General features: G+C 43.3%; 1 protein-coding gene across 3 annotated transcripts in view; it reads left to right on the top strand.

Moving 5' to 3' along the window:
* Positions 1-22,983, top strand: part of LOC127571393 (ubiquitin-like modifier-activating enzyme 1) — a 258,873-nt gene that overhangs the window by 113,468 nt on the left and 122,422 nt on the right. For all 3 annotated transcript variants that reach the window (XM_052017709.1, XM_052017710.1, XM_052017711.1), the window contains exon 18: positions 4,909-4,983. In XM_052017709.1, the coding sequence (XP_051873669.1) occupies positions 4,909-4,983 (75 nt within the window). The remainder of the gene's footprint in view (positions 1-4,908; positions 4,984-22,983) is intronic.

Below are 22,983 nucleotides of genomic sequence, written 5' to 3'. Positions count from 1 at the left end.
CGCCCTCACAACCTGCCCACCTCCTTCCCTTTACTCCATGGTCCACTGCCCTCTCCTATCAGATTCTTTCTTCTTCAGCCTTTTGCCTCTTCCACCCATCACCTCCCAACTTCTCACATCTTTCCCTTTAACCCCCACCCCCCACCTACCTGCCTTCCCCCCCTCACCTATCACCTGCCTGCAGGTACTCCTCCCCCTCCCCCTACCCTCCTCCTTTCCAGTCCCAATGAAGGGTCTCGGCCCAAAATGTTGGCTGTCCAGTTCCCTCCATAGATGCTGCCTGACCTACTGAGTTCCTCCAGCATTTTGTGTGTGTTGCTCCAGGTTTCCACTCTCTCGTGTCTCCGGGAAACTCATGCTGATTAGGATTAGATCAAGAGAGGTGGGAGCATAAAAACCATCATCAACCAGTTGGACCGAATGGCCTGTTTCCTTGTTGTATTTTGAAAATAATTCTCACTCATTATGTTGTTCTTGACCTTATTGCTTTGTGCTAAGTTAATGCCCTAAACTTATTCCACTGCAGACCTAGTTGAGAATTTAATTCTGCTCATCAGTAGGACTTACACCCACATCTGCCCAGTAGCTTGTTCTGCCTGTAACTCTTCCAAGTTAGGCAGGGGGAAAAAAATATGGGAATTCCTTCTGAACGTTTAACATCAGTCCATCGTGGTGAGACTCAGACTCTGAATAGATGCCTATTTACCAAGCCTGATTCAAAAATGTTTGAGTGGCCACCTGCTTGAATAGCAACACCATGAATGGTAAATAACACTGAGAATCAAGATGCTATCTCTACCCATATATTGTTAGAGGAGTGTGTCAGGGTCTGAGAACAGATGAAAGAGAAAGATATAGCCAAGAGCTTTAATCATCTCTCCTGTTCTACTAAAATATGTCCAGGGATGCTTGCTGTACCATACTGCTTTAAGAATGCAGGCTTTTAGCATGATTCAATATCATCCTTGTTTGGTGTTTGTTTAGCTGCCTTATGACAATCTGTTCTGCAATATGTTTTGATCTTGTAAGTAGTAATTAGTTTTGCCAGTGATATTCATCTCATATACTGAAAGCAATCTTAGACCTGAGTGACTGATCAATCAACATTCATTAGTCTGCGTCTTAATTGCAATGGTCTCTTAACCTAAAACCATTTAAAGGGGAAATGGTAATACTGTCCTGATACCCACTTGGGTTTGAGAAATGAGTAACAAAGTTCTATCCTGTCCAAAATCACTAATTTCGTGTGTTGCTTTAATCTGTGCTATAATTCTTCTCAAAGTCCTGGGATATTTGATCACTGGAAAGGCCGGCATTTATCACCCACCCTTAACTGCCCTTGGAGGCACAAGAGACTGCAGATGCTGGAACCTGGAGCAACACACAAGATGCTGAAGGAACTCGGCAAGTCAGGCAGCATCTATGGAGGAAAATGGACAGTCGACATTTCAGATCCAGACCCTTCAACTGGACTGAAAGAGAGGGAGATAGCCAATATAAAAAGCTGGAGGGAAGGGGTGGAGCAAGAGCCGGCAGATGATAGGTGGATCCAGGTATGTGGTGGGGTGGGGGGTGCTGTTGATAGGACATCTGCACGGAAACATGCCCTTCAGCCAAACTCATCCTTGCCAACCAAAGTGCCTACCTGAGCTAGTCCCATTTGCCTGTGTTTGGCCCATATCCCTCTAAACCTTTTCTATGCACATGTCATTGGGTAGAACTGGTACAAAACTTTGTTGTGAAGCTCCCTGTGGTGAAGTACTCAGTGTATACCTTTTGGCTCAGCTTCGATTCAAAAGACAGTCCTTGAGGCAAGGTTACTGGAGAAAGAAAAGAAAAGCTTCCATTTACATGGGATCTTTTCCATCAGTCACTTTTGCAGTCTAGGAAGAGCGGCAATTATTGTGTGTACGGCAAACTGACCAGAGAATCAGTTTCAAATATATTGTTTGAGGGATAAATAATACCTAACACGTTGATCCAATCACAAAGAAGGCACACCTGCGGCTCCACTTCATTAGGAGTTTGAGGAGATTTGGTATGTCACCAAAGACTATTTCTATAGATATACAGTGGCAAATATTCTGACTGGTTATATCACCACCTGGCATGGAGGCTCCAATGTGCAGGATCAAAAGAGGCTGCAGGGGGTTGTAGACTCAGCCAGCTTCATCACAGGCACAACCCTCCCCACCATCGAGGACATCTTCAAGGGGCGGTGCCTCAAGAAAGTGGCATCCATCATTAAGGACCCTCACCACCTGGGACATGTCCTCTTCACGTGACTACCATTGGGGAGGAGGTACAGGAGCCTGAAGACCCACACTCAATGTTTCAGGAACAGCTTCTTCCCCTTCGCCATCAGATTTCTGAATTATCCATGAAGCCGTGAACCTCATTATTCCTCTTTTGCACTATTTATATATTTTTATAACTTATGGTAATTTTTACATCTTTATGTCTTGCACTGTACTGCTGCCACAAAACAACAAATTTCATGACATATGTCAGTGATAATAAACCTGATTCTGATTCTGCCCCAGATACCAAGGGAGAATTACCCTCATCCAACCAAATGGCATTGGATCTCTTACATCTTCCTTATGAACTCTGGAATTAGTCCTTGAGATTTGTGCAATGTAGGAAAGTGTTAAGTAAGTACATAGAACGTAGAACAGTACAGCACAGAACAGGCCCTTCGGCCCACAATGTTGTGCTATTCCCTCCTACCCTACAGAATGCCGATATCCCTCCATTTTCCTCTCATTCATGTGCCTATCCAAGCCCCTCTTAAATGCCCCCAATGAATTTGCCTCCACCACCCTATCAGGCAACGCATTCCAGGCATCCACCAGTCTCTCAGTAAAAAACGTAGGCCCCTCATGTCTGTTCTGAACCTACCCCCTCTCACCTTAAATGCATGCTCAATAATGGGAAAAAGGTATTGCTTGTCCATCCTATCTATGCCCCTCATAATTTTATACACTTCCAACAGATCACCCCTCAGCCTCCACTGCTCCAGAGAAAAGAACCCAAGTTTGACCAACCTCTCCTGATAGCACATGCCCTCTAATCCAGGCAGCATCCTGGTAAACCTCCTCTGCACCCTCTCTAAAGTCTCGACATCCTTCCTATAGTGAGGTGACCAGAATTGGATGCAATCCTCTAAGTGCGGCCTAACCAGAGTTCAATAGAGATGCATCATAACTTCTTGACTCCTATGCTCAATACCCTGATTAATAAATGCAAGCATTCCATAAGCCTTCTTAACCACCTGGTCTGCCTGTGTAGCCTCTTTCAATGAGTCATGGACTTGCACCCCAAGGTCTCTCTGCTCTTCAACACTGTTAAGGGTCTTGCCCTTAAGAGTGCACTGCCTCTTGACATTGTATTTTGGGCCTTTTTGTCAATTTCTCTGACAGCAAAGCCCCAATCTCTCTAACCAATCCTATTGTGCCCAGAGGGTGTCTGGAAAAAGGGATTAAAGTATTGAAATGAGGAGTTAGCCAATCAGGACTGAGATGAGGAGCAATATCTTCTCCCTGAGGTGGTATACCTTTGTAATTCACTGCCCAAGAGTGATATGGAGTCATTCAGTCACTGAGTATATTCAATCAGAGGTTGATAGATTCTTGAATGTTAAGGGAATCAGGGAATGTGGGGTTGGTGCAGGAAAATGGCACTGAGGTAACAGATCAGCCGTCATCGGACAGAATGGTGAAAAGGGCACATGGACCCGAAAGGACCACTCTTGCTTGAATTTATTTCATTCCTGTGACAGCAGACAGACCCTCCATTAAACATCTCATCTAAAAGGCAGGGCCGCACACCCTCGTGGTTCTGGATGTGAGCCTAGATCTTAGTACTCGGGTTTCTGGTGTGGGACTTGAACCCACATTGGAATGGAAGGCAAGAGTACTGCCTGATGAGCCACAGGTTCGCAAGCACTCACCATAAAACCTACAGTCATCCAGAGTGTAGCCCTTTTATTTTGTTGAATGCCCTAGAGTCTTGCAGTACTCAGATAGATCTGTCAAGGGGCAGGCACGGTAGTGTAGCGGTTAGCGTAATGCTATTGCAGCGCCAGCGACCCGGGTTCAATTCCGGCCGCTGTCTGTAAGGAGTTTGTACGTTCTCCCCATGTCTGCATGGATTTCCTCTGGATGCCTCGGTTTCCTCCCACATTTCAAAGACATACGGGTTAGGAAGTTGTGGGCATGCTATGTTGGCGCCAGAAGCATGGCGACACTTGCAGGCTGCCCCCCAGAACACTCTACGCAAAAGATGCATTTCACTGTGTGTTTCGATGTACATGTGACTAATAAAGAAATCTTATCTTATAAAATGGGAATTTTTCACTTACCAGGATCAGTGCTCGGAGAGATTTGTGCCTTTATTATCAGAGATGATAAGAAATTCCTAATTGCATGCTACAAGTTCACAGGTGTCCAGAACCATTTTCAGAGTTTGTACGATATATTTTCCTCAATGCAAAGATGGCCACGATTCAAAAATACATGTTGCTATAAAACACTATAGGGATTCATGAGAGGTGCTATTTAAATGCAAGTTGCTTTGTTCATTGCAGAGTTAAAACTTATTTCTTCCTCAAATTCCATTTTGTTTAGCAGTCTTGAGCTTTAAGAAGTGATGGTCTATTCACCCTCACCCTGAAATGCTTCATAGGCACAATCGATGTGTAGAAAAACATAAACATCTTGGAGCTTGTTTTTACTTTAGAGATTAAATGATAAGATTTGGCACTGGGGTCTGGATATCAAAGGCTTGTTCCATTCTCTAAGTATGAAATGTTGAAGGCCAGCAGTTACCCTTACACCAGAGTAACTTGAATGAATTGAGCTTGTCTGTGTTAGACTTCAACTGATGGTGGCCATAATCTTGTTCCAGGTTACAACCTCAGGAGCTCTTTTTTGGTCAGGACCCAAGAGATGTCCTCATCCTCTGCAATTTGATCCCAATAACGTAAGTGCTTTCTCTCACTTGTCTTGTGCACGGTCCTTCATTAGAATAAGGTGATAATGTAAGAAGTGCATTGTTGCTCTCTCCCCTTTTGAACAGAAATGGAGTTTGGGACAAATGATAGATTGATGTTATTTCATTGGGCTGTGGGAGTAAGGGGTTTGTGGACAGTTGGTGTGATGATACCCACAGGTCAAGTGGGCTTGCGAGAGTTACCAATGCACAGAAACGTGAGCTGGGAGTACCATATACAGGTCCTCCACAGGTTATGAACGCCTCACTTATGTGCAGCCCACATATACGAGCGAGCGTTTGGGAGACCGGCGGGATGGATTTGCCGGCTGCTGCGGGGCTGCAGGCACCTTCTGCCGGGTGGGAACTCAGTTCTCGGCTGCATTTCCGACTTGCTGAACTGTCCAGTTTACGAACAGTTCACAGGAACAGAACCCTGCCGTAACCTGAGGAGGACATGTTGTCAATTATTGCTCTCATCCAGACTAATTTAATGGTGGTCAGAGAACACTGCTGCAGAGGCCAAGAAACCAGTGACCACTGGCACCATTTGCCAGCAGCTTGCCCTTGTTCAAAATTATCCTTGTCATGTCCTGTAGCTTCTTGGTGACTCAGGCTAAAAGGCCGTTTCTGAGCTATTCACAAGCCTACAATGTGGCCATCCTCCATCTTGGCAACATCCATTGACTGGGAAATGCCTGATGCTCGCTCACACTTGCAGCATTACCATGAGATGGCACTACATCTTGTACCACACCCACGTGGCCATTGTGGGTTTAATAATATGAATGAAATCAGGGGTAAGTTGGGAGGATAGGCATCCCATTCAATGTTCATTGGACCATTTGTCTGAAGGCAGGGATATCACAACAAGTGGGGCCATCCGAATAATATGACCTCTGGATGTTGAATGCTGAGTCTTTTCTCAAGAATGTCAGTCATCTGCAGGTTTGCACGACTCTCAAACAGTTTACACAGAAAGGAAATCCTGAGCCTAGTGCTGCAGTTCCATGAAGATACATAAACATGGTCCCCTCCAAAACAGCTCCTTGTTTTGACAAAGTAGGGGTAGGGGAGAGCATTTCGAGGGAGGGAAGTGGAGTGGGGGGGGGTTAATACACCATAATGAAGCATCCCCTCATTGTGCCCGCTTTCCATAGATTGAGAGGTAGAGAGTTATGCTGTTGTGTAACTGTGGCAACAATGGCCCTTTTAACTTGTTAATATTTTTAGCTGCAGGGAAGTGCAAGGCTTTCCAGGAAGCGTGGTTAATTTAAGTCAACTATTACCTGATTTCCTCCACATTGTTTCATTCACACTCCAACTTCCTGCTTAGTTCCACATGGACTATGAATGGAGGTGAAGTGGAGATGGTGTAAACACGGCCAAAGCTACAGTTCTGACAGGGTGCTTAGAAAGGGAATTAACCCGCAAATAAAATGCAGCACCTCATTCAATAAACAAAATCCAGAGGAAACCTGAAATCCTGCCAGTATTCAGTCATCAATTTACCCTCATAAGATGCAAATGTTTTTTGAAGTTCTTTGATTCTGTTTATAATATCCAATTCAAAGCAGCAATCAACAGAGCTTTGTAGGGTAATTTTGAGCTTACAGAGTCACACTGTGTAGCTAGCTTGTTTGCATATCCGTGGTCATACAAAACTGAACATCTGATTGAGCTGAGGTAAAAGGATTTGCAATGGGATGGATAAAGAGAAATTCTTCCCTCTGACAGAGTGAAACAAGAGGGCATGTACATAAAATTGGAGTCTGACTATTTCAAAAAGAAAGCTGAAGGATTTTTTTTACACAAATTGAAGGGGAATTCTGGAACTCTCCCTCAAAAGGCTGTGAATACTGTGAGATTTGGGACTTTTGAGTAAAACAATAATCTGCTGTCTGATTATATGGAAATTCTGATTTTTCGGCTTCTGACCCACCAGCTAGAGATCCCCATACTTCCTAAACAGCCACCTGAGCCCTATTTCCCACGCTCCCGTTCCACGCACCAGAGTCCTGGCTCCCACACTCCCTTTCAACCTCCCTGGTTCACTGGGAAATTCATTATTATACTGAGGAACATCTTAAGAAAGTGTTGAGGCATTAATAGAAATGACATCCAATAGTCAAGAAAATCTGCCAGTCCGGTATCACCAAAGTTCCATGTGTGCCGGACCATCAGAGTTTTACTGCGCTTGTCAGATCAGTGGATTGAGGGAAGATGAGGTTGAACAGAACTGGCTGAAAGAATGAATGGCCTACTCCTGGTACTCTGATAAAGAATCTACAACCTGAAACCTTAGCTGTTTCACTTCCCGCAGATGCTGCCTGACCTACTGAGTTTTTCCAGCATTGTCTGTTTTTATTTCAGATTTCCAACATCTGCTGGTTTTATTTTCTTTTTACAATGCAATGGTTGCTGATTGAAATTTACAGAGGGAATTGGCAAACAGGTCAGTTCACCAGTGTATAACAGTGCAGTGATAATATCTGACTTTGTTTCTGCTGTTTCCTTGTAAGCTTGAGCCATAAATTTTACATGGACTCTGAGGCAGGGTCAGGGTGTGACTACAAAGTCCTTTGAGGCCAGTGAGATCAGGGGACAGGGTGAGTTATCTGTGTTGCTCATAGAAATGACCACTGCCTGCAGTTATTGTTAGATAATGGGCAGTTTTTATTGCAACATGAGAAGAAAGATGGGAATTATTTTTTGTGTGGTAAATGACAAACAGTGGTGGTAAAATGACATTTGGGGTAATTAAATCTGTCTCAGCACCAGGAAGAGGGAAGATCAGCTGGACAACTTACTGCTGATCATTATCAGTGGCTCTTGTTGGAAAATGACTATCTGTGAAGCTTGGGTGAGACAGATGTGAGTTTTGAACGTCTTGTTTACATTTAATACATAGACTAGTGGATGAAGGATCAGAGGACCATCTGCTATGATAATCTAGAACACAGTTGAAAGGTTTGAGCACTCGTGCGGGGTAGGGTGACGTCGATGAAAATCTAAAAAAACTGAGATGATAGAAATCTGAAGTGAAGCACTCAGCAGGTCAGTCAGCATCTGTTGAGAGAAACAGTGTTAATGTTTAGTTCTACAGCTGTTCGTTAGAACTAGTTTTCAGACTTCCACCCTCTATAGGTATAACAGAGAAATTATTGGCAATACTCAAAGTCAGGCAGCATCTGTGGAAAGAGAAACAAGGTTAACATTTCAAGTCGAAGAGCCTTCATGCTGACAAAGAGTATTCGATCTGAAACATTAACGCTGTTTCTGTTTCCACCAATGCTGCCTGACATGCTGAGTGTTTCCAGCAATTTCTGTTTTTATTTCAGGTTTCTAGCATCTGCAGTGTTTTGATTTTTGACAAAGTTTTTTTGTTTATATCGTGGTTAGATTACTGAAGTAAGATACAGAGGCTTGGACTGTAGATCAAGTGACCTGGGGGTTCAGATCCCATCCTGATTCACTTCAGGGAAGGAGATTTGCTGTCAAAGAATCATAGAATTATATGGCATGGAAATAGGCCCTTTGGCCCAACTAATCCATGCTGACCAAGGTGCCTTCCTGAACTAATCCCATTTGCCTGCATTTGACCCATATCCCTCTTAAACCTTTCTTATTCATTGTTGGATCCGGTTATTTTCAAATCTGCAGGTTCTTTCAGGAGTCCAAGAATGAGTTGAAAACAACGTGGTGCTTCACAAAGTTTTATTGGAAAAGTTTAAAACAAAGAAACAGTCACAGAGAACATGGCACTAGCTTTACTACTGGGAGATGAGCCGGGACGAAGGAACTAAAAATGAGCTAGGGCCAGGGGTGGGGAAGAGAGCGATTAACAAAAAAACAACACCTTTTATACTTGAGATAAGAGGTACTCCTTAGCTAACAATAGTCCAATCAGAAAACCTATTAGATACCCGTGACAAAACACGCATTCACCTGATGGACAAACCAATAAGCTAAGAAGGGGCCATTCCTCGTGCAGCCACTTGAGGTGTATTAAACACAATACATGTTAAAAAAAACTACTTAAAACACCAACACCATGAACCTATCCAAATGTCTTTTAAAAGTTGTAGTTGCACCCGCCTCTACCACTTCCTCTGGCAGCTTGTTTCATATACCAACCACCCTCTATGTGAAAATCTTGCCCCTTAGGTTGTCTATATATCTTTCCCCTCTCACCTTAAACCTATGCCCTCTAGTTTTAGATTCCCCTCCCCTTGGAAGAAGATTGTGACTATCCACCTTATCTGTGCCCTCATGATTTTATAAACTTCCATAAGGTCACCCCTCAGCCTCCTTCGCTCCAGAGGAAACATTCCCAGCCTGTCCAGCCTCTCCTCATAACTCAAGCCCTCGGTGCCGGCAACATCTTTGTGAATCTTTACTGCACCCTCTCTAGTTTAATCACATCCATCCTATAGAATGACAACCAGAACTGCACACAATAATCCAGATGCGGTCTCATAGCTGCAACATAGAACATAGAACAGCACAGTACAGTAGAGGCCCTATGGCCCACAATGTTGTGCTGACCTATATAAACCTACTCCACAATCAATCTAACCTTTCCCTCCTACACAGCCCATAACCCTTCATTTTTCTTACGTCCATGTGCCTACCTCTTAAGTGTCCCTATGGTATCAGCCTCTACCACCGCCCGCAGCAGTGCATTCCAGGCACCCACCACTCTCTGTGTAAAAAAACCTACTGACATCTCCCCTAAACCTTCCTCCACTCACCTTAAATGGATGTCCTCTGGTATTGGCCATTGCCGCCCTGGGGAAAAGGTGCTGGCTGTCCACTCTATCTATGCCTCTCATAATCTTATACACCTCTATGAAGTCGCCTCTCATCCTCCTACACTCCAAAGAGAAAAGCCCTAGCTCGCTCAACCTTTCCTCATGAGACGTGTTCTCAAATCCAGGCAGCATCCTGGTAAATCTCCTCTGCACCATCTCTAAAGCTTCCACATCCTTTCTATAATGAGGTGGCCAGAACACAGTACTCTAAGTGTGGTCTAACCAGAGTTTTATCGAGCTGCAACATTACCTCGCGGCTCTTGAACTCAACACATGATGTCCCAATTCTTGTATTCAATGCCCCATCTAATGAGGGCAAGCGTGCTTACACAGTCTGGGTGTATGTGATTCCAGAATCACCATTATGGGTCATTCAGTTCAAGGGCCACTTTGAGACAGGAGGTATTGCTGGTCTTGTCAGCAACACACACATCCTGTGGACAAATGAAAAAAAAACTGATCAGTGAGCACATTATTTAGATCTGTTTACACAGCAGTGGAATCATTTTGGTCAGACCTCAGACTAAATGTTATTAAGCAAACCACAAGCACAACAATGACTTGCACTTAAATAACAACCTTAACATGACAAATTATCCCAAGGCACTTTGTGGAGACTATGCTACCATTCAGTGGAGAACCACAACATCGGACCAGCAGTGTCAGATGAGCTGAATATAATGGAAGAAAGCAAATGTCAGGTACCTGCCAACCAGTGGTGCTCAGGCAAACAGTGTTGTGCGGAAGGTTAACCTGAGCAAGCCTCTCTGTGTAACGGACCTGGTGTATATGCCAGCTGACTACATAACCTCGGCAGTGGCTGGGGGCACATCACATCTTACTGCTGTGCATGATAGTGATGTAGGGAGTATGCCATGTAGGCTCAAACTAGGTATCCTTTCATCCACCAGAGAATGTCATCCAGATGTTAAAAATAAATGCTTAATATGAATTCATCAGTATATATAATGGTGCAATATGGGTGTGATGCCATGGATTTTGTGGGTGCATTGTTGGCCTGTTCTAAATCTGATGCTGCCATCAGTTGGAAGTGTCAGATGAAGACCAATTTAATGGAGGGAAGTTATAGAGATGCCCAAGTCATGGGTAACATAGAACTGCTAATGATGTGAATGTAGTGGTTAACCAACACCATGACACAACGTGAAATCTGAAACAACTGACCTCATGGAAGACTGGCAAATGAGAAACGTTGAGGGCGGAAGTGTAAAAATGGGCCAAGGCCTTAACTCAGCTATCGGGTAACTTCCTCATGAAGCCATGAATAACCACATTCAAAAGACATTTGGATGGGTACATGGATAGAAGAGGTTTAGAGGGATTTGGGTCAAACACGGGAAAGTGGGACTCGCTTGGTGGGCACCATAGTCGGCATGAACGAGTTGGGCCGTAGGGCCTGTTTCCATGCTATGATTGTATGACTCTATGACTGGTTAGCAATATGATTTGGAATTAGAGGCAATGGGGTGAATTCAGTCAGAGATCATTGGAGGAACTCAGTGCCATGGGAATCAGCAAAAGGGGATCTTTTAGAATTTCCCAAATGAAAATCCTCTTGAGATTAATTGGCTGGAGTCCACGACGGGATAGAATGTACGTGGTCTGTTGCATGCTAGCATTGATGGGTTGAATGGCCTTTTGTTTTGTTCATACCAGTGTATCTTCTGTTTGTATGAAGTGGGTTCTGATGATTACTTATTTGGAAACTATCCCCCAGATGGGGAAAAAGTTAACATGTAAGGGACTGAGGGGAAGGGAGGAGTCAGAAGTCAACAACAGTTCTTCTGTAAGAAACCAAGCAAGGGAGTTTCCTGCTTTTCACTCTGGAAGTTCACACTACAGTCCCTTAGCTCTACCTCACCACTTGATGAATCCCCTGAGAAGGGATATCCAGACAGCCATAGATTAGTTCAGTAAAGGGGATGTTTGGATAAGTACTGCACCAAGATGGGACATAACCTAAGATTTCCCATCTCATTCTCCATATGATGAAGTATCAGGCCAAAATTGCTTTGTTTTGTCATTGCAATGAAAGGAGGTTCCAAACGCTGGCCAGAGTAAAGAAATTCTGTACTGTGATTTGTATGATTGTAGGCATTTATTGGTATAACATTCAACCTATGCAAAACTTGTTGAGGAGAATGGTAGAGCTGTCACTGTCCGTTGCCAAAAAGATTGTGCAGATGTGTTCTTCTCCCCACTTTGCCACTGCCACCCACCCCCAACACACAAACTTTGGGACTGCATGTGAATATAGCCACACAGTCCCAGGCTGACCCTCTACAGACTCTGGAGTTGTCTCAGAAGCTATTGTAGGAACAAGCTGTGGGATAGTTGGGGATGGGCAGTAAGTGTCACCACATCCTGAAAACAAGATTTCCAATAAAATATTAACCATGTATCATTGCACTGAACTTTCAATAAAGTTTGCTAAAAGGTGACACATTGAAAACCTGTGTGGGCCTTCATTTTCCTTGGAGAATTTCCAAGTAAATCAAAGTCAAAGTTGAGTTTATTGTCATATGCACAAGTACATGTGTGCACAGGTGCAATGAAAAACTTACCTGCGGCAGCATCACAGGCACAGAGCATCAGATACACAATCTTCACAAGAAAAATATATATATACAACATAAATTATACAAAATTATACAAGAAAGCACAATTAGAACAAAAAAATAACCATTAAATGACTTGATTGCTGGAATTTAGTCACAATATTGTCTGAGGTGGGATTTAAACTCAAGATCTCAGGAGTGCCAGCCTTTCTTTTCAAATTTTCACATTCTCAACTTTTCTGACTTTCAAAACGTGGGCACAAATTTAAAACAATCCAGATAGAGCAGCTTGTTGGGAGGAATCAAAATCAGATTTATTATCACTGACTTATATGGCATGAAATTTGTTGTTTTGCAGCAGGAGTATAGTGCAAAGACATAAAATTACTATAAACTACAAAAATAAATAGTGCAAAACAAAAGGAATAATGAGGTGGTATTCATGGGTTCATGGACCATTCAGAAATCTGATGGCGGAGGGGAAGAAGCTGTTTCTGAATTGCTGAGTGTGGGTCTTCAGGCTCCTGTACCTCCTCCCCGATGGTAGTAACAAGAAAAGTGCATGTCCCGGGTGGTGAGGGTCCTTAGTGATGGACGCCGCCTTCCTGAGGCACCATCTCTTGAAGATGTCCTCGATGGCGGGGAACGTTGTGCCTGTGATGGAGCTGATTGAGTCTGCAACATTCTGCAGTCCCTTGTGATCCTGCGCATTGGAGCCTCCATACCAGGCTGTGATGCAGCCAGTCAGAATGCTCTCCACCGTACATCTATAGAAATTTGTAAGGGTTTTTTGTGATATTATGTATCTAATCTCTAAACTTGTCGCAACTACTTTGGCCTTTTTTAAAACATTTTTATATCCAATATTTTAGGCTCAATGCACTCCAAGGTGTGGAAAGGCTACCAAGTTTCAAAGTCAATGCATTCTTTTCTACCCTTCTGGATTTTAGAGAACCAGCTGTACTGTCATAGGACATAGGCTTCACAGGCAAGACCAACATTAATGCCCAAGCTAGAACAAAAATGTATTGGAGATCAAGAAAACTACAATTACTGATGGTCATTATTTTCTGTTCATTCTTGGGATGTGGGCATCACTGACAAAATCAGCATTTATTGCCTATCTCCTTAAGGAAGTAGTGGTGAGCCCCCTTGTGCTGCTGTAGTCTGTATCTAAACCCCATAGTGTTATTGGGTAAGGAGCTGCAGGATTTTGACCCAGTGACAGTGGGCAGGCAGTGATGTATTTGGTGTGTAACTTGAAAGAGAATCAAGCTGTTGCTGTCCTCGTTCTTCTAAGTAATAGAGTTTGTGGGTTTGGGAGGTACTACCAAAGAAGCTATTTACATTGCTGCTGTGTTTCTAATAGGAGGCAAATATCACAGCCATGTTGCACCGGTTCTGGAAGAAAAGAGTGTGGATAGGTTACTATTTAAGCATCCTGTTTTGTCCCTTCATGTTGTTGAGCTTCTCGAGTCCTATTGGAGAATTTCCAACACACTAAGTTATTTCCATCATTAAGGACCCTCACCATCCAGGACACGCCCTCTTCTCGTTACTACCATCGGGGAGGAGGTACAAGAGCCTGAAGACCCACACTCGACGATTCAGAAACAGCTTCTTCCCCTCCGCCATCAGATTTCTGAACGGTCCATGAACACTACCTCATTATTCCTTCTTTTTGCATGATTTATTTACTTTTGTAATTTATAGTAATTTTATGTCTTTGCACTATACTGCTGCCTCAAAACAACAAATATCTCGTCATATCAGTGATAATAAATCTGATTCTGACGCTCTTGGCTTATGCCTTATTGAGCTGGTGGGACATGGGGAGTCTGGAAAAGAGTCACTGGCAACTGTATTCCAAACCTCTGGCATGCTCCTGTCATCATTGTATTTACTTGGCTGGTCTATTTTAGCTTCTGCTTAATGATAACTCCAAGGATGTTAGTGCTGGAGGATGTGATGGTATTAATATTGTCGAATGTCAAGCAAAGGTAGCTCAACTCTCTCTCTTGTTGTAGGTAATGTTTGCTTGGTATTTGTGTGGATAAAACATTATTTACCATTTATCAACATAGGCCTGAACGCTGTTTCGGTCCTACTGCATTCAGACACAGAATGCTTCATTATTTGAGGAGATGCAAATGGACTTGAACTCTCCAGTCATCAGTGCACATCTCCTCTTCTGACCTTATAATAGCGGGAAGTTTATTGACAAAGCAGCTGGAGATAGTTGGACCTAGGATATTGTCCTGAGAAACTTAGCAGTGATATCCCAGGGTAAGATAATTGGCTCCAAACAGCCACAACCATCTTCCTTTGTATACGATATAACTCCTGCCATTGAAGTGCTTTCCTTTGATGCCCAATGATTTCACTTTTAGTAGAGCTCCTTGATGACATTCTCAATTACATACTGCTTTGATGTTAAGAAGATCGAATTTGAAGGCAGGATGCAAGATTAATGGCAGGACTCTTAGCAGTGTGGAGGAACAGAGGGATCTTGGGGTCCACGTCCATAGATCCCTCAAGGTTGCCACGCAGGTCAATAGGGTTGTTAAGGAGGCGTATGGTGTGTTGGCCTTCATTAGTTGGGGTATTGAGTTCAAGAGCCGCGAGGTGATGTTGCAGCTCTATAGAACTCTGGTTAGACCACACTTGGAGCATTGTGTTCAGTTCTGGTCACCTCATTATAGGAAGGATGTGGAAGCTTTCGAGAGGGTGCAGAGGAGATTTACCAGGATGCTGCCTGGATTGGAGGGCATGTCTTATGAGGATAGATTGAGTGAGCTGGGGCTTTTCTCTTTGGAGAGAAGGAGGATGAGAAGTGACTTGATAGAGGTCTACAAAATGACAAAAGGCATAGATCGAGTGGACAGTCAGAGACTTTTTCCCAGGGCGACAATGGCTAACACGAGGGGGCATAATTTTAATGTGATTGGAGGAGATATAAGGGAGGTGTCATAGAATGGTGGGTGCGTGGAATGCACTGCCGGCAGAGGTTGTGGGAGCAGATACACTGGGGACATTTAAGAGACTCTTAGATAGACACATGAATGATAGAGAAATGGGGAGCTATGTGGAAGGGAAGGGTTAGATAGATCTTAGAGCAGGATAAAATGTCGGCACAACATTGTGGGCTGAAGGGCCTATACTGTGCTGTAATGTTCTATGTTCTATGAGAGTCAGAACAAACTCGCCTCTGCTGTTAATTTACTTCATGGACATTAGGACCAAGGCTGCAATAAGATTTGGAAGCCAAGTGCTCTTGGTAGAACCCAAATTGAGAATCAGTGAACTGGGAAGGAAGTATTGCTTGATAGCACTATCGATGACACTCTCCATCACTCTGATGATGACTAAGCGCAAGTTAATTGGGTGGAAATTAGCTGGACTGAATATGTATTTTTATATATATGTATAGATGTACCTGTGCAATTCTCCACTTTTGTTAAGTAGATTCTAATGTACTTACTGGAAGAGCTGTTAGTGTAAATTATTTAATGCCAGTGCCTCAACCAATAGTCAGCCTTGGTAGAAATGTTGTATTGTTTCAAAATCAAAACACTCCTTTTTCTCAAAACGGAGTGAGTCACTGCCCAGAATGCATCTGTCAGCAGAGTCATGCAGGTATACCTGTTCATACTCGTTTGAAATTCCTGGCAAGAGGCGATAGGAGTTATTTTATAGCCTTAACATTGATTTGAGTGTGAACGTGTGTCCCAACCTATTCATGGATATTCTGGGAAGTGATGTAGTTACTGAGCCCTCCTTTTGAACACTGTTCTTTTACCCAACCACTGTTTGGTTGATTAGTTGGCTGCTATGAAATACATATTCCTGCAACTTAGTAAGTGATCAGGATTTTGGAACATGGTACCTGGGCAAATTAAACCCATTCTTCACAAGGAGCGACAGTCTTTTCAACTTCTGATTTATTTCAGCAGTCTCTTCAAACACCTGCTCAATGAAATGTACTGAGGTGATAAAACCACAGGCCTGCCCACTCAGAAAAATAGTGAGAGTTAGAATGCCACTCTTTTTACAAACCTGGACCAAACAGATGGCAGAGTAAGAACAGGTGATGGCGTAGAGACAGGGCAGAGGACAGAGATTGTGGCTGGTGTTGTGAAACCATTCATCAGCACAATCAAAAAGAAATGTTTTTATAGACGTGAATGTGAATGAAAAAATATTGGACTTCAAAAGTGATGTGGAGTGATTTTTTTTAAAATAATGCAGGCCTTCAGTATCAGATTTCCAAGTTAGAAGTCTGTGACCACAAAAACAGTTTTCAAGTTTAATTAACTGGAACTGTTTTGGAAACTGCATGAACAGCGAGGATGATTTCAATGAAAGGGGGAGCAGTGAAATAAAGAGCAGTCTTATTCGGTCCCATTGTGATGTTTCACAGATATTTAATTCAGTGTGGAAATGCCCCTATTCAATGTGCAGCACAACAGGATAGGAAATGTACAAAGAATATAAGGCAGTGCCAGCATTAACAGGGTGGGTATTGGTCCTGTGTACAATTTGCAGCTGAAATGGAACAAAATGAACTGATACTAGAAATCTGGAGAATACTAGAAAACGCAAAGTGAGCCAGCAGGTCAGGAAGAGAATTTTATTTTACCCATCATTTTGGGATCTAGAATTCCAGAATCTAACTTCCAGGGATCTTGAAGTTAGCTGAGATCTATCTTCCAAAAGGGAATTAAATAAATACTTGAGTGGGTGGACATGGGAAAAGGGTAATTAATGGCAGAGCCCCTTTAAAGGTCTGCCGCAGGACTGGTGGGCTGAAGAGCCTCTTTTTCTGCAGTCTTGTTCCACGAGATCCCTCAGTATCTGTAAAGAGAAAAGGCGTGATTCATGATTCACCAAGGCTACAAAAGGGTCTATACCTGAAACATTAACCTGCCCTTTCATGAACTTGCTGGGGTAGAACTTACTCTCTGGAGAACTGGCTTTCCATTGTACTCCCCATCTCCTGCAGCTGACTCCAATATTGGGAGGCGTTTAAAATGATGGTCAACACCAGAGAGCCCATTTAGCTTTATCAATCATCCAGCATTTTCCCTCTTTATCGCAACTTTGATGGAAATTATTGCAGCAGGAAATTCTCATGAGTGACAAAGGATGGAATAGAATCAGAATCAGGTTTATTATCACTGACTTACATGAAGTGAAATTTGTTGTATTGTGACAGCAGTACAGTGCAAAGGCATAAAATTACTATAAATTACAAAAAATAAATCAATAGTGCAAAAAAAAGGAATAACGAGGTAGTGTTGATGGACCATTCAGAAATTTGACAGCGGAGGGGAAGAAGCTGTTTCTGAATCATTGAGTGTGGGTCTTCAGGCTCCTGTATCTCCTCCCTGAGTCTTTGGTGACAGACCGAATCTCCTCCAGCTCCTAATGAAGTAGAGCCGCTGGCGTGCCTTCTCCGTGATTGCATCAACGTGTTCGACCCAGTATAGATCCTCCGAGATGTTGATACCCAGGATGCCTTTCTCCAACTGCCCCACGAACCTGCTGAGCCATTTCAGAGGGCAGTTAAGAGCCAGCCAGATTTGTCGGTCTGGAGATGCAGTCTGGGTAAGTACAGCAAATTCCATAATAAATGAAAGTTTTAAAAAAATGCAGGTGCTGGAAGTGAGAAAAAGAAGCAGAAAATTCTGGAAACACTCAGCAGGCCAGGCAGCATCTGTGGAAAGAGAAACAGAGTTAATGTTCGAGACCCTGGAGAACATTGGTGACCTATTATTCCAACAACAATCCAGTGGTTTCATCATCACCATTCCTGAGACTAACTTTGCATTCCAAATTTGTTTGATAGCTTGAATTTAAACAGCTGCCACGATGGGATTCAAACCAATATCTCAGGCCTCTGTATGCAAGTCCAATAACTTAACCACTTTGCCACTGCAATTGTGCCTTGGCTGAGAGATGGTGGAGAGGCAGTTTGCAGCAGATACACTCTTGGTATCAGAATTCCTTGGAATGGAACCTCCCATTGCCGTCTATATTGCAGTTCTGTTTTCCTCTAAATTTCAAGTGATCACTCCCTCAGTTCAGGCTTGCTGTAACTTGTCCAGTATCAGTGGAAACTGATATATTTTGCTAGTCTCGGCACTGATCTTAAAATAGTTAATTCTCTTTTAGGTTTACCACACTAAAGTTTTATTTTCTAACTAAACTTGCATTGTTTTTTTTGTTCCTGTCTTTGTAAATTGTTGCTTTACAAACTCGTTAATTGTTAAGCATTGTGTTAGTGGCAGCTGTATCACCTTTGAGTCACAAGGTTGTGGCTTCTGCTATAGAACCGACATGCCAGCCTGACATTCCATTGCATAGATACTGACGTTAGATGTTTAACAAAGGCCCAGACGGCACACTCTGGTGGACAGATTTGAGGGGAGATGAGGAAAATCTTTTTTTTATCTGATATGTGATGAAAAGTTGGAACTCCCTGTGAAGGTGGTGAAGGCAGAAAACCACACACGCTAAAGTAACTGGATGAGCATTTGAGGTGTCATATTCTGCAGGACCACAGACCTGGAGTTGGGAATTAAGATTACAACATAGAACACTACAGCACAGCACAGGCCCTTTGGGCCACAATGTTGTGCCGACATTTTATCCTGCTCTAAGATCTATCTAACCCTTCCCTCCCACATAGCCCCCTATTTCTCTATCATTCATGTGTCTATCTAAGAGTCTCTTAAATGCCCCTAATGTATCTGCCCCCACAACCTCTGCAGGCAGTGCACTCCATGCACCCACCACTCTCTGTGTAAAAAAACTTACCCCTGACATCCCCCTTATACCTTCCTCCAATCACATTAAAATTATGTCCCCTCGTGTTAGCCATTCTTGCCCTAGGAAAAAGTCTGTTATCATCTTGTACACCTCTATCAAGTCACCTCTCATCCTCCTTCTCTCCAAAGAGAAAAGCCCTAGCTCACTCAATCTATCCTCATAAGACATGCCCTCCAATCCAGGCAGCATCCTGGTAAATCTCCTCTGCACCCTCTCGAAAGCTTCCACATCCTTCCTGTAATGAGGCGACCAGAACTGAACACAATGCTCCAAGTGCGGTCTAACCAGAGTTCTATAGAGCTGCAACATCACCTCGCGGCTCTTGAACTCAATACCCCAACTAATGAAGGCCAACACACCATATGCCTCCTTAACAACCCTATCGACCTGCATGGACCCCAAGATCCCTCTGTTCCTCCACACTGCTAAGTGTTAACCTAAGCAACGTGGGCTTGCATGGATGTAATAGGCTGAATGGCCTTCTCCTTCACTGTAAATTTCTGTTTCCATGATACTGTTTCAAACAACAGGTATGTTCACTCTGGTGACTTGGTCAATGGCACCACTAAAAACAGATTACAGGTACTCCCCAGCTTTTGAACGCCCAACCTATGTGCATCCCGTACATATGAGCGAGCATTTGGGAGACCAGCGGGATGGATTTACCGGCTGCTACAGGACCCCAGGCATCTTCTGCCATGTGGGAATTTGGTTAACAGACAGTTTATTGCGACAGAACTCTGCTGTAACCTGGAGCGGACCTATGAGTATCGTCATTATCACATTGCTGTTTGTAAATTGACTGCTGCATTTCCTACAGCACAGCAATTGGTTGGAAAGCATTCTGGATGTCATGAAAGGGCAGAATTTAATGCATTCATCTTGAGACATCATGTACCCATCAAGACTGAAGGGACATAGGATGTCACAAGAGGTTCTGCAGATGCTGGAATCTGGAGCAACACACACAAAAAGTGCTGGAGGAACTCAGCAGGTCAGGCAGCATCTATGGAGGGAAATAAACAATCGACATTTCGGGTCGAGACCCTTCACACGTAGGATGTGTTACAGTGAAGCAGTGGATAATGCTAAACTTTCTTCTTGAGTATCTCACACAGTTGTAATTTCTCCCTCCATATGTTATGATCCTGTGCAAATGGTCTGGGATTTGGCACAGCACATTGGACATCCTATGTTGTGCAGCGCTCCAAACTAATGGTACATTGAAAGGTGCATTAGGAATGACATTTCATTTCACAGTGTTAAAACATTTGGTGAAGATTAGATAGAAGAGATGAAGAGAATAAATATCTCTTAGATAGTCGCATGAATGATAGAAAAATAAGGGGCTATGTGGGAGGGAAGGGTTAGATAGATCTTAGAGCAAGATAAAATGTCGGCACAACATCATGGGCCGAAGGGCCTGTACTGTGCTGTAGAGTTCTATGTTCTGTCAGTCTTGGCACCTTCCAGGAGCCTATACAATGACGGCCAGGTAATGGACCACTGAACCAGGTACACTTAGGTGATGAGCAGAACATTGTGGCAAAACACTCTCTCTCTCCCTAACCAACCTCCATCACCTCCCCACTGCCTTCCACTTCCATACATCTAATCCTGGACAATAAGTGAAAAACTATTCTGGAAAATTTCTCTTCAATTGAATCCAGCAGCTCAGTAAGAGTTGTTGGAAACATCCCAGTAATGTTGAACTAGAAACTTCTACCTTTCAAACTTGGGTTCTGGGCTTTCGCATCCTTTGCCACCCAGTGTTGGTGAAGGTTTTTACCATATGGACATTTCCAAGAGAATTAAGTCCTGATGGCGTGGTGTTCACCCTCCACAGCATTGTTTAATGTGCACCTCCATTGAGTGCATTCACATCCTTGCAGAGTACATAAAACATAGAACATTAGAGCACAGTACAGGCCCTTTGGCCTACAATGTTGTGCCAACATTTCATCCTGCTCTAAGATCTATCTAACCCTTCCCTCCCACATAGCCCCCTATTTTTCTATCATTCATGTGTCTATCTAAGAGTCTCTTAAATGTCCCTAATGTATCTGCCTCCATCACCTCTGCCGGCAGTGTGTTCCACGCACCCACCACTCTCTGTGTAAAAAAACTTACCTCTGACATCCCCCTTATACCTTCCTCCAATCACCTTAAAATTATGCCCCCTTGTTTTAGCCATTTTCACCCTGAGAAAAAGTGTCTGACTGTCCACTCGAACTCTGCCCCTTATCGTCTAATACACCTCTATCAAATCACCTCTCATCCTCCTCCACTCCAAAGAGAAAAGCCCTAGCTTGCTCAACCTGTCCTCTGAACTTAGCTTGCCATGTGTCCTGCTGAGAAAGATCCTTAAAGAGCCATTGTGGAGTTCACAGAGTAAATGGCTTCCCTACCCATGTTTGAGAAACTAGGTCACATCCCAAGTTGGAGAAGCCTCAGACTGTTCCACTTTCACTTTCTATATCACTGTTGGATTTGAGGAACAGGTTAGTGATCCACTTCTCCTTTGCCTTTTCTGGTTACCTCATTCTGCTTCAGTTCGGTAAGTTCTGAATTGAGGTTCCACCCATGTCTCACTTTGAGGGAAATCGAATTTCCTTTTGCATAGATTTTACAATGCACTTCGGGAAGTCGGTGCGACTCTCAATCATTCCAAATTTCTTTTTATGTTTAAGCATGAACTCCCTGAAAATAATGTCAGTCATGGCTCACTGCCATGTTGCCTCTGAGTAAGAAAGCAGTGGATTCGAAACAAAAACAAAGATTGCTGGAAGAACTCAGCAGGTCAGACAGTAATTGTGGAAAGGAAAGCAGAGTTAAAGTTTCAGGCTGCATTAGAAGTGGGCAGATGGGGAAAGTTTTACGTTGCAGAGGGTGGGGGAAGGAAGATGAGATGAGATGAGATATCTTTATTAGTCATATGTACATTGAAACATACAGTGAAATGCATCTTTGCATAGAATGTTCTGGGGGCAGCCCGCAAGTGTTGCCACGCTTCCGGACGGATGGGGCAAGGGTAATACCTCTGGTGAGGCCAGAGTTGCTTCTTGAAGCTGATGTTGAAGCTATGGGTACAAAGCTTGGGAAAGCAGCCAACATAATCAAGAACCCCTTCCACCTTGGTCTTTCTCTCTCCTCCCCTCTACCATTGGGCAGAAGATACAAAAGCTTGAGAACACGTACTACCAGACTCAAAGACAGCTTCTTATCCCACTGCTATCAGACTTTTGAATGGACCTCTCATACACTAGAAGATGAACTCTTGATCTTCCAATCTACCTTGTCATGGCTCTCACACTTTATTCGTCTGCCTGCATTGCGCTTTCTCTGTAACTGTAACACTACATTCATTTTCCTTTTTACTACTTCGACGTACTTATGTTGGCATGATCTGTCTGGATGGCACGCAAACAAAAGCTTTTCACTGTATTTTGGCGCATGTGACAATAATAAACCAATACCAACCCCAATATCAAAGGTGTGAGCACAGACACCTTGGCTGACACTTTAATGTAGTACTGAGGGAATGCTGCACTGTTGGAGGTGCTTTCGTTCAGATGAGATGTTTTTAAACCAAAGTACTCTTTGTTCTGTCAGGAAGATTGTGATGAGCAGGGGAGTTAACCAATCACAACTCCTCACTGACCGTTACTGAAACACATCATCCAGCCATTATCAGATTGCAGCTTGTGGCAGCTTCCTATGTATAAACTGGCTGCTATTTTTTTCAGTATTTCAGAAGAAATTCATTA

This window comes from Pristis pectinata, chromosome 6, assembly GCF_009764475.1.
Source record: "Pristis pectinata isolate sPriPec2 chromosome 6, sPriPec2.1.pri, whole genome shotgun sequence".
Taxonomy (NCBI): domain Eukaryota; kingdom Metazoa; phylum Chordata; class Chondrichthyes; order Rhinopristiformes; family Pristidae; genus Pristis; species Pristis pectinata.
Note: the sequence above shows the minus strand (reverse complement) of the source record. Positions and strands in the feature narration are given on the sequence as shown.